General features: G+C 42.0%; 1 protein-coding gene across 2 annotated transcripts in view; it reads right to left on the bottom strand.

Moving 5' to 3' along the window:
- Window positions 1–3,113: 3,113 nt before the first annotated feature.
- Window positions 3,114–12,638, bottom strand: part of FPGS (folylpolyglutamate synthase) — a 71,360-nt gene continuing 61,835 nt past the window's right edge. The window contains exons 13-15 of one of the 2 annotated variants that reach the window (XM_089669002.1): window positions 9,812–9,887; window positions 9,028–9,094; window positions 3,114–3,886 (exon numbers count right to left, since the gene is read on the bottom strand). In XM_089669002.1, the coding sequence (XP_089525128.1) occupies window positions 3,462–3,886; window positions 9,028–9,094; window positions 9,812–9,887 (568 nt within the window). In that variant the 3' untranslated portion in view covers window positions 3,114–3,461. The remainder of the gene's footprint in view (window positions 3,887–9,027; window positions 9,095–9,811; window positions 9,888–12,638) is intronic. The other variant, XM_089669003.1, reaches the window with a different exon arrangement.

Here is a 12,638-nt window from a genome sequence, read left to right as displayed (position 1 = left end):
TTTGTAATCCCAGACCCCATATTGTTTATAAATATATTAAAAAGTAAGGGTCCCAACACTGAACCTTGGGGTACACCACTGATGACCCCAGACCATTCAGAGTATGAATCATTAACCACTACTCTCCAAATACCATCCTTTAGCCAGTTTTCTATCCATTTACATATGGATTTTTCCAAGTCTGTGGACATTACCTTATACGTTAGCCTTGTGTGGGGAACTCTTACCAAATCCAAGTATGCCACAGCCACTCCTTTGTGTATGTTTTTGCTTACCTCCTAATAAAAAGAAATCAGATTTGACAACTTCTGTCTTTCATGAATCTATGCTGTCTGTTGCTTGACATAAGCTACACATGTAGGAAATTAGCCTTTACAGTGATGTTAAAGGCAATTTAAAAAAAAATAAAATGTCAGACTTAACTGCTCTGTGTAGTGGCTTTGCATACAGCAGCCCCGATCCTCCTCTTCTCAGGTCCCCTGACGGTACTCCTGGCCCCTCCCTTCTGCCCCCACAGCAAACCACTTGCTATGGGGCACCCAAGCAGGCCCACTCCCGAGCCGCTGATCTACAGTTGCAAGAAAAAGTATGTGAACCCCTTGGGATTACGTGGAGTTTTGCATGAATTGGGCATAAAATGTGAAGTTTGCAAAAGAGCACCTGGATGTTCCACAGCACTACTGGCAAAATATACTGTGGACAGATGAAACCAAGATTGAGTTGTTTGGGAAGAACACACAACACTATGTGTGGAGAAAAAAAGGCACAGCACACCAACATCAAAACCTCATCCCCACTGTAAAACATGGTGGAGGGAGCATCATGGTTTGGGGCTGCTTTGCTGCCTCAGGGCCTGGACGGATTGTTGTCATTGATGGGAAAATGAATTCCAGAGTTTATCAAGACCTTTTGCAGGAAAACGTACGACCATCTGTCCGCCAACTGAAGCTCCGCAGAGGATGGGTGATGCAACAGGACAATGACCCAAAGCATACAAGTAATTCAACAAAACAATGGCTGCAACAGCACAGAATACGCCTTCTGGAGTGGCCCAGTCAAACCCGATTGAAATGCTGTGGCATGACCTTAAGAGAGCGATTCACACCAGACATCCCAAGAATATTGCTACACTGAAACAGTTTTGTGAAGAGGAGTGGTCCAAAATTACTCCAGATCGTTGTGCAGGTCTGATCTGCAACTACAGGAAACGTTTGGTTGAGGTTATTGCTGCCAAAGGAGGGTCAACCAGTTATTAAGTCCAAAGGTTCACATACTATTTCCTCCCTGCACTGTGAATGTTCACATTATGTGCAATTAAACCATGGCAACATCTAATGTTTGTGTAGTATTATGTTCAGCAGACTGTGTTCTTCTATTGTTGTGACTTAGATGACGTTCAGAGTACATTTTATGCCCAATTCATGCAAAACTCCACATAATCCCAAGGGGTTCACAAACTTTTTCTTGCAACTGTATATATCCACACAGAGCCACAGATCACCGCCCCCCCCTCTCCTCATTTGCTCACTAGCTGTGACTGAATGTCTCAGCCAATGAGGTGGGAAAGTACCCAGAGAACCGAGGCTCTCATGCACATTGCTGGATCACGATGGGGCTGCTATACACAAGGTTTTTTACCTTCATGCATGAAGGCTAAAAACCTTGTAAGCCTTTACAACCACTTTAATGTGAATTTTAGTCTGTCTGTCCCAAAGCCAAACATTCCAGGGTATGTAAACTTTTGATCAGGGTCATTTAGGTGACTTCTGTAATTACGATTTAAAAAAAAAAGAGCCAAACAACTATGTGATAATAAATAGCTTCCGCTTTACGAATGGCACCAAACTACATCTGAGCACTACAAACCAAAAATGCCATTTTTATTATTCAAAAACTCTCCCATTCATTCATGTCTCCATGCTTTAATTTGCTGAGAAATTGCCTTGAAAAACATCCCCTAGCATTTCAGGGCATGGCCATCTTGAGTAAGGGCAGATGATTAATGTAGCATGTATTCCTTGAATCCATCTGCCCTTAGCTCAGGCAGACAGGACAGTGTTCTTATTTGAAAAAATCCCTTCTGAAGGCTCCTGTGATGTATGACATCATTTGCCTAGGCATGCAATCCAGGAAATAACTGGAGAAATGTAAAAATAAATGCAAAACAAATATAATATACTTCCCTATCTATTTACTAATGCTAACAATATAAGGATAATAAATAGTAAATGTTGATTGAGAGTAAAGATCCACTTTAAATAAAAGCCAGGTTTTTTTTGGCACGATCAATATCAATACCATAATTTCACAAGTTAGAATATGCAAACTTTTGAGCACAGCTTATATATATATATATATATATATATATATATATATATATATATATATATATAGCTAGCAACTAGTGCCAGAAGCTGCCTTGTTATCGGTATCTTGTACAGCAGAGCTCAGAATAAGAGAAGCAGCATAAATATTAGTTGTGCGTTAGTGATCATGTACTAACAAAGGACATGCTGATAGCATAATCTGTCACACGGCTTCTTTTTCCAGTCACAAGCGGGGAGAGGCACAAGACCTGTATATGTTACTGACCTGCAGCAGAGAAAAATTAGATATTGAGACCCGCCAGACAGGACTTTTCTGCTTCTGTCTTTCCTGGCCTGAGATTTGCAAACCTTTGGCAGGTAAAACTGGCCATAAAACTATACAATAGGATTGTACAATCTCCCTTAGATTTATAAAAACTATGTAATATGGAGGACAAACCTAAATAATCCATTTAATGTGTATCAAATCGGACAGGCCCTTGCACTACATTAAGGATGGCAGATCTAAAGGAAATATTAACATATATAGTGTGAGGTCAGTCTAAACTGTATTTCATCTGTGTATTTAGCCATATGTCTGGGGTTCAGCAGTATGTCTATGCTCCAGGTTTGTGGTAGATTAATGTGGGGAAGGTTTCTTTAGACCCGTATATTCAACGGAGCATCCCATGCATGCCATGCGAGAGCCATACTCTGCCAGGAGAGAAATGAAATCTGCACACGCCACCTACTGGTAAGACACAGAACAGAACACAAGTTTATAGGAAGAAAAACCCAACTCACGAGTCTTGTTAATAAATATTTTTCTGCAGGAATGAAATAAAAAATATACAGGGCAGTTATCCAAATTTCTCCCAGCTATGTACAGAAGGGGCATCAGGAATTTCAACATCTGCTATGGTGATCTGGCATAGATTTAAAAAAAGGCAGCCCTTTACAAAAGAGCATGGTCCAGAGGTAATGAGCATCAATGATCCCAGTGCTTGCCAGGTTTACACAGAATGCTTCCAGAAACGTTGACACAAGAAATGAATGAGAAGAGGTCTCTGGCAATTATGAGGTTAACTGATGTTAGGCAGCAAGGGCAGGTCCGCCATTCAAGTAAACAATGTGTTAAGAGTGGATAATTCCTGGTCAATGAGTGAGAGATTGGTCTATTAGCTTCAGAGCTCCCCCCACCAGGTGAAGGCTCCCAGTGATGAGGATCTGGATGTGGGCAGCTTCTCTTAGTAGTATGGCACCAGAGCTAGCCACTGGGTGGTGGTGGAGCAAGTTGTTGTCCAGGCAAGGGAAGTCAGGGTCCCGCCCCTGAGTGGCCCACTGCAGGGCATGGGAAATACAGGGGAACACTAGTGAATTACAGTTTAAGAGTCTATCTGAAGAAGGGGCGAGGAGCAAGGGAGAACTGCGGGGGCTGTCCTTAATCAGGGTGTCAACAGGCAGCGGGGAGGCCCAGGGATCAGAACAGCTTCTCTCCTCCATTAACATGTTCCACTTCTTCTGGTTCTCTAGACATCGGGTCAGAACATTCTCCAGCGTCACATTGTAATTCTGCTGATCTGTGAAAAAAAAATAAAAATGCTGTTTTCTTTTACTGTAGCAGCAACAGGATGTTAGGTGGTAAGAGTAAGTTGCATATGCACAAATATGTAATAGCAACAGGAGAAAAGTGCAAAGCAAGATCTTGCACCTGATTTTAGTATTCTCCCTTCAGTTTTATTCTGTACCCTCTTTTTTTCAGCTCCAAACATTACTGCAAGTGATACCTAACTCTACCAGGCAACATGCACTGCTAAAACCCAGAGAGAGCACTGGCATTGTGAAGACTTTAAATGCAATGTGCTAGGAGCCTTCAGTTTAAGTAGTTCTGCCTCCTTTCCATTCCTCTCTTGTAGCCTATATTCCACAGCATGCTGGCTAGCTGACATTTCAAGAGTCATGCCCTTTCCTCACGGTCATCCTCCAGCATGCGTCTTCTTCTAAACAAGCCAATCAAGGGCAACCAAAGCACCACTACATATAAAGTTACCCATCTCTCCACAGTATGATATCTTTAATCTGGTTTTAAAATACATTTCAACATAAGAGGATTTCTGTACTCACCATAGCTACTGCTAACAGGCTTGAAAAATAAAGGGGATTGCCTACAACTCGAGACACAATCGGAAAGGCCAAAGCCTAAATGCGACAAAGGATGAAGCTAAACCTTCTGCCTGATAGGGAAACCTACCAACAAGACTAAAAAGAAGATGTAGAGAATTAACCTGATATCCCAAAACAAAGAAAAAAAAAAAGGTCACCAACCAGAACAAGGGTGGAATTCAACAAGGACAGGCGTAACGAACCTTGGATCAACCAAGAAGCTCGTCAATGTGAACTCACCATAGTTATATAGTTAGTCTGGCTGAGAAAAGACAAATGTTCATCCAGTTCAATTAAAAAAAAAAGTTATAATCCTATACCCACAGTTGATCCAGAGGAAGGCAAAGAAAACCAGCAACGCATGATCCAATTTGCTCCTGCAGGGGGAAAAAATTCCTTCCTGATCCCCCGAGAGGCAAATCAGATATTCCCTGGATCAACTAATCACCAATAAGGGTGAAACTAATTCCCGTTAGGGAAAACAAAACCCTCAACCTGAAAAGACAAGGAAAAGAATCAAGCTCTTAATAGGAACAGGCACCAGACAGTGAACGTAGAAAAATGTCCTTGTGAAAGGAAGCCCAGATGGTCAAAGCAGGAAGGTCTAAGCCTCAACGTCAAGAAACAAGGAACTCTGTACCTAGAGAAATTGTCAGGGCCGACAACAGCTTCATCAAGGTGAGAATTACCAGAGAAAACCCGTAATACTGACTTGAAACAACAACCTGCAAAAGGGAGCGAAGTGACCCCAGCGTACAACCAGAGATGCCAGGATATGATCCCATGAAGTAAACATTATCAAAAGAGATGGGATGTACATGAAGCACCCTAACAAGGGAAGGCAGGAGATGGAAGAAAAGGTGAGACAGATAACCCTGGCTGTTCACGCTAGACACACACTCACCAGTACACAGGAGACACCACTGGGGGTGAGAGAAAATAGGGATCCTGATAAAAGATAAAAAAAAAAAAACAAGTCTGCCTATCCTTGACCTTAAAGAGTCACAGGACTAAGAATGCTCCTGACTCTCCAGATCCAATGAATCAGCAGCCTCTATGGAACAAGTGACAGGAATCTTATCAGGATAACAAGAGTATATTCACCCAAGTGAATCCAAAACAGGGAAAAGGACTGAGAAAATTTTCACAAGTATGAAGCAGCCAAGGAATTTGGGCCTAACTCCAGGTGGACAAGTCCCAAAAAGTCATTAGGGCATTCCCTGTTCCTGTCAGAGGATACTTGAATCAGAAGACTAGTCTGTGTCTGCAGACAGCCCAGGGTAACACAGGGCCCTCACTTGACATTTACCTGCAACGCAGTGTTTGAGATGCACCTTGGTGAGTGACCCTCATCTCCATTTCCAGAATCCAACAGCTGATATGAATGGGATCAGAGCAGCCAAAACTAAATCCCATGGTACCAATCAGCTCACGAATCAAACAACCTCTCCTGATGCAGAAGGACTCCTGTTTCTTCTCGCTGAACACACACCAGTACCTAAATGATGTCCAGCAAGGTATCCCACAATGTAGAAGGAACCACCTCTTTTGGAAGTAGAAAATGTTGTCCCAGAGACCATAATTCACCCATGAGAGGAATACCCTGCTCTGGAGATGGGGAAAGAAGTTCTTAACAGCTGCCTAATGGGGAAGCTGAGCAATCAGGACAGTAGCTACCTCTTACAGGCACACATCCATGCTAAAGTCTTCTCTACAGGCTTGGTAGGTTTCTTGCCATCAGTCTTGCAGGCTGCTAGAGAACAAGCATTTGAAGGTGTGGGTGTGCCTACCCACAAAAGGGGTCCCATTGTGGTGGTAGAGAGACCTCTTGAGACATGTACCCCGTTCTGCCACAGTCTAACAGACGAAAGTCACAGCCAGGACAAAGAGAAGAGCAGGGCCCACCAACAAAAACTGGGTGTTGAGGTATTCTAAAAATAAATAAATAAAATCTGGTCCTCCTGGCTATCATCTCCTTCATTAGCCTGCTCTTCCACCTCTTCTCAAGATTATTCAATTAAACAGTCTAATCTGTTACACCAACTGCTGGTGAGAACTGCTCATGTCCATTGTCAGGCCTGTATTTCTGTACTCTTTGGGTCACCTTCAAATCTTACTTGTTATGCTAAGTACTTCATAACTTTCTGCACATTTTATTGCACACTGTGATACGTAGGTGTTCCTGTGATATCTCTGAACATTTCTGATCAATACAAGGGATGGAATGCCACCTTGACTTTATGCTGTACACTAGAAAGATACAGGTGCTCTTAGTTTTACAGCAATGTACAATACATTTTCCAGGCCTCCACTCTCACCTACCTGGAAGGCCCTCTATGCCCAATTTACAGAGTGACAAAGTGCCAAAGCAACAAGACAACATAAAATTCCTAGAGCTATTTGACCTTCATCTAAGTGGGGGGAACATTTCTCAACTACCATGTTAAAGCATTTGATCCGTTACACAGGAAAGTCTATAGTTTTGCCAAGCGTCTGATCCACTTCCTAACTGTCGGACCAGACAAAGCGTAGCCGTTTCCTGTTCCAAAATAACCTCACCATGCACCGGCAACTCTGGAATGTCCATTAAATACCTGGTTGAAATTAAAGGGAAACCTCTCTTTAGTATATCTGTTAGGAGTAAGTGTGATGCAAATCATTTTATTTGTATGTTACCAATTCAAAAGGGTTTTGGTTACATAGTTTATGAGGGTGAAAAAAAAAAAAGAAAAAGAAAAAAAGACACCAGGTCCACCCAAATCAACTTGTGTGTGTGTGTGGTTGAGTGATTTTTATTCTCCAACATTTCCTAAGCCCTGTGTATTCTGCTTCCCAAGGAAGACATCTAAAAGTTACTTAAAGTTGTCAACACTCTCAGCTAGTGCCGCTTCCTGGGGGAGGGAGTTCCACATTTTACGGCTTTAACCACTTCAAGTCCGGACACTTTTACCCCCTTCCTGTCCAGGCCAATTTTCAGCTTTCAGTGCCATCACACTTTGAATGACAATTGCGTGGTCGTGCAACACTGTACCCATATTAATTTTTTTACTTTTTTTGAGACAGATAAAACTTTATTTTGGTGGTATTTATTCATCACTGGGATTTTTTTTTTTTTTGCTATATAAATGAAAAAGTCCGTTTTGAAAAAAAAAGTGTTTTTCTTATAAAATTTTGTAAATAAATAATTTCTTCATAAATCTTGGCCAAAATTTATTCAGTTTTCTTTTTAGTAAAAAGAAAGAAAAAAAAACCCATATTAGTTTATAACCACAATTTATAATTTTTCAAAATTAGTTTTTTACATTGTTATTTTATTTTTTTATATTATTTATGGGGTTTTTTTTAACATACCGTCACCATAGAGACACTGTACTACCTGTGGGGGGTGATGAATTAGTTTAACACCAAAAATTTTAATTTTTTATATTTATTTTTTTTTTACATACTGTCATCCTAGCAGTACAGTGTCACCATAGTGACACTGTACTATTTGTGAGGGGTGATGAAGATTTTTTTTTTTTTTTTTTACACGGATTGCTTTTACACCCATAAAAGCTATAAAAGCAATCATTTCTTCTTCTCTCTGGCTGCATTTTTGCAGCCATTGAGAAATACTGTGAGAGCTGTGATTGGTCACAGCTTGTCACATGGTACAAGGCTGTTGTGAATAGCTTTGTACCATGTGACCTCTGTTACCAGTCACAGATTTCACTAGTAGTAAGCAATGATGTCAGCAAGTGACATCTTGCTTACTACTATTCATGTGATCACTGATTGGCCAATCAGTAATCACATGATCGGGACCATCAGTGTTCCAGATCCAGAGGACACAGCGGGCACCGGATTGTGGTGCACGTGCCCCTAGGTAGCGTGCACAGGTAGGGAATGCGGGAGGGACGTTTATAAATGGCCACCTGCTCCTGCACTGCTCCCGTCCGGCCATTTATGTACATGGGCTGGAAGGGAAGTGGTTAACCCCTTTACGCCGGCCGCGCACAAATGTGCGGCCTCCCGGCGTCTGGGCCTAGACGCCGAGCGGCCGCACATTTGTGTTCATGTAAGAAAAAACATATGTGCTGAGATGTACTCACGGAAAGGTCCCGGTCTGCTCTTTCGATCGGGACCTTTCCCGATCACGTGATGAGTCACGGCGATCACAATCTCTAAACCACACCCCACCCGCCCCGCCTCCCGGCATCTGAAACTCTTAAAGGGCCAGCGGGAAGGGGTTAAATGGGCTATGTACATTGCAGCACTTTTTGCATAAAGAAGTTTTTGAAGTTAAAAAGAGAAATATCCTAAGCAAAATGTTTTTTTAAGGGGCACTGAGTGAGATACTGGGGAAGCATGACCAATAAATGCCGCACTGGCTGGTAAAACTGCTTGTTCACAAAGGACTATTTAAATTTATGTTAAGATGTGTTAATATTCATGAAGGTAAAAAAAAAAAAAAAAATCACCTTTATTTCCTTACCCATGCAAAAGCTAAATCTAATTTTCTGCTAGGAAAAACATGGTGCTTCCAGACAACTTTTGAGGCAGAGTGAAGAACACTCACCTGCAATCCCCACTCCGGACATCTCACTGATGTTAGGACAGAAGACAGCATAGTCAAAATGGCAGGGCTGCAAAATAAGACACAGATTAATTGTAAATCTAAGTTCACACCTATGCGTTTTCCGTTGTGTTTTGCAGAAACACACAGCAGCCCATTTAACATGATTTCCTATGGGATAGGTTCACATCTCCACGTTTTCACCCAGTGTGTTTTTTGGAAAGGGTCAGGGACTTTTTTTTTTTTTTTTTTAAAACCAAAACATTACGTTTTTGGTTCTATAGACTTCAATGGAGACAGAAAAGCATGTAGTATGGTTTTGATGCTTTTTGATGTGTTTTGCATTTTAATCTACCCAGCAACAAGTTGGAAAAAAAAAAAAAAAAAAAAAACGCAAAACGCATCAAAAACTGCATGTGCAAAAACACAACACATCACAAAAAGCACTGCAGATCCGGATCAAAAAAGCAAACTGCATAGGTGTGAACCTAGCCTAAAGAACATCCATTTTGCTGAGCTGTTCTTACTCATGCCAATCTGGTTCTCTGACTGTATCTAAACCACTAGATTTTTAAAAAATCTCTTCCCTCTTACTGGTTGGGCACCATTTTAAAACCTAATAAATAATTCTCATAAAGGTTGCTGCTATACATATCATCTTCCCTATATTTCAGCCTTATGACAATGGACAAAAAAGTAGATATGACGCTACGGTTACTCATTTTTGGGAAATCATTTAGGAAGAAATTCAAGAACTCCTGCCTGGAATAGTATGCATTAAACTCACCTGAAGAAGTTTTAACAATGCGGCTGTGTCCCTCTCACCCGTGGCATTAAAAAGCATGACCCGGACCACAGACCCCCTGCAATGACAGTGCACCAACATTACAACACACAGCCCTGTCATCATTAAAGTCGACCCACTTCTTACAAAGTCCTTGACATTTTAAGTTATAGAAAGAATAGTCACTTCCACACAAATCTGGTAATTGTATGTATGCAAAAAAACAAATTAGTTTTGGACTGAGGGTGCAAGGGTTAGATCCTCTGATCAGGTTTATAGTGGTCTGTGTCCTCAGCACATATTTTTTATCCTATTTGCCCATATGACTTCTTACAGGTACAACAATTAATGGGAAATCAAATTTTTATAGTTGTCACTAGAAATGCTAACATTCTTAACCCTTTTGTTGCCAGGTCTATACATTGTAAGAATGTAGAGGGTTTTTTTTGTTAATATGCATTGGGAAGTGTGTATATATCTGACAATCCAACTCCTGCCTGTCAGATGGAATCCTTCTGGTGGCTGCGCCACCACCCTATTGCTTCAACACAACTTCGGTAACATGAGCCCCCGCCATGAATCCTAGGATTGGCATAGTGGGTGCCATTGGGTAGAGGGGAGGAAGCAGAGCGGACACACATGTGCTCTGCTCCCCTTCTCGTTGCTGACCCCCACATATACGCACGTAGGAACATAAATGCGCACGTCAGGGAAGCCAATGCAATGTCGTTTGCAATACACGTTATATATCGCCATGCACATTATTACATTACATTACATTACATTGAGTTTATATAGCGCCAAAGGGTTTGCTCAGCGCTGTACAATAGAGGGGGGGACAGTACATGAAACATTACAGCAGCTACAAACAGCACACGAGGGGTAAGAGGGCCCTACTCTTTCGAGCTTACAATCTGGGAGGGAGGGGGTAGTGGTACAGGAGGAAGTGGCTGTGGGGGATGGAGTGGTAGGAGGAATGAAGGAGAGCAGCAGTTAGGTGAGGGTGGGGTAGGCTTCCCTGAAGAGGTGGGTTTTCAGGGAGCGCCTGAAGGTGAGAAGGGAAGGTGACAGTCTGATGGATTGGGGTAGTGAGTTCCAGAGGATGGGGGAGGACCTGGAGAAGTCTTGCAGACGTGCGTGTGAGGAGGAGACCAGGGAGCAAGATAGAAGGAGGTCCTGTGAAGAGCGAAGGGTACGGGTAGGGTGGTACTTGGGAATCAGGTCGGTGAGGTAGTTAGGGGCAGTGTTGTGAATGGCTTTGTAGGTCAGAGTGAGTAGTTTGAATTTGATGCGTTGGGCGATAGGGAGCCAGTGGAGGGAGAGGCAGAGGGGGGTGGCAGAGGTGGAGCGGCTGGTGAGGTGGATGAGTCTGGCAGCTGAGTTCAGGATGGTCTGAAGCGGGGAGAGTTTGCACTGGGGTAGGCCGGTGAGGAGGGAGTTGCAGTAGTCAAGGCGTGAGATAATCAGGGAGTGCACAAGTAGTTTAGCGGTGTCTGGGGTAAGGAAGATGCACGCCGAAGTGAGAGCAAAATGGCGGCCGCGATAATCGTAAGCGCCATTTTCAAACATAAATAGGAGCTACAGGACGTCTTACACTGCAAGCCCAGCACCCTATGATGATGCGCATAGCACGAAACGCGTCAGCGGGGCAGCAGTTACTGGACAGCTAGCCACCGCTGGTGGCCATCCTGAATTTTATATGGTCAGTTTTTTCCTTATTACGTATTTATTTGCCTGTATACACCCATTTGATGAATAAATCCTCTACGGTATCACACTATGTGGTGTCCCTTATTGGGCTCTCTTCACTGATAGCCTCCATCCGCAGAACCTGCTTTTTAAAGGGACCCCTGATGGTGGTACGTTTGAAGGTCTTCTGAGCACCCTGCCCTAGACGTGATCAGAAGGTGTACAGGATCCTGGCCCTATTTGGAAGCAGATATACCTGAGCTATACCTGATGAGACAGGCTATCTCAAATGCGTGTATTTACGCACTTCTGGTGAGTGCGCAATTCATTCATTTATCACTCGTCATCTGCCACTCCGGATCAGTTCCCCACGCACTTACATTAGGATCTCATCGGATCCCCACGAGATATATATATATATATATATATATATATATATATATATATATTTTTTTTTTTTTTTTTTTTTTTCTCTCCTCTATGGGACATTATTCTCATTGATTTGTTCACTTATATTCATAGCATATTTGTTATGCTATATTTTAGATTATATATTATGCTGCACTTATTACTTATATACAATATTATTAACATCAGACTTCCTCTAACTCTCAACTGATGACCTATAGGTGGCTTTAACGTGTTACCTATGGAAAATATAGGGTACTGACGTTTGCCGCCATTTAATGAGCGCTTGCAAATTTAGGTTTTGACATGTTGGGTAACCGTATTTGGTGCAACCTCTTTTATATTTTACAAAAAAACAAATGGGTAATAAACTGTGATTGTGTGCCCTAAATTTAAAGTTAGTGTATTTTTTACTAAAATTTTGAGTTTCCTAGACCTTTGCGGTAATATTTTTCTAGGATGCCTGCTTTCAGAAAATATACAAATGTTCTTGGGGTTTTATGAAATCCTCATGCCTAAAATTATTTGTTATAACGTGTGCAAAAACAGCTCCGACAGTGAAAGGGTTAAAAGTCAGAACATAGGCAAGTGCCAACCACCACCCCATGTCAATACTCCAGCATTTGCATGGGATGTTTGGAGAAGGTTGGGGGTGTGCTGTAAAGAGCATAAGGGCATTTATTAAAATAAAAATATGATCATGCCAAAGCTGGATTTTTAAAGGTGCAGGCTG

This window comes from Staurois parvus, unplaced genomic scaffold (genome assembly GCF_062004578.1).
Source record: "Staurois parvus isolate SC_StPar_1 unplaced genomic scaffold, SC_StPar_1.0 ptg000068l, whole genome shotgun sequence".
In the NCBI taxonomy this organism is placed as follows: domain Eukaryota; kingdom Metazoa; phylum Chordata; class Amphibia; order Anura; family Ranidae; genus Staurois; species Staurois parvus.
This window is presented reverse-complemented; position numbering and strand designations above follow the sequence as displayed.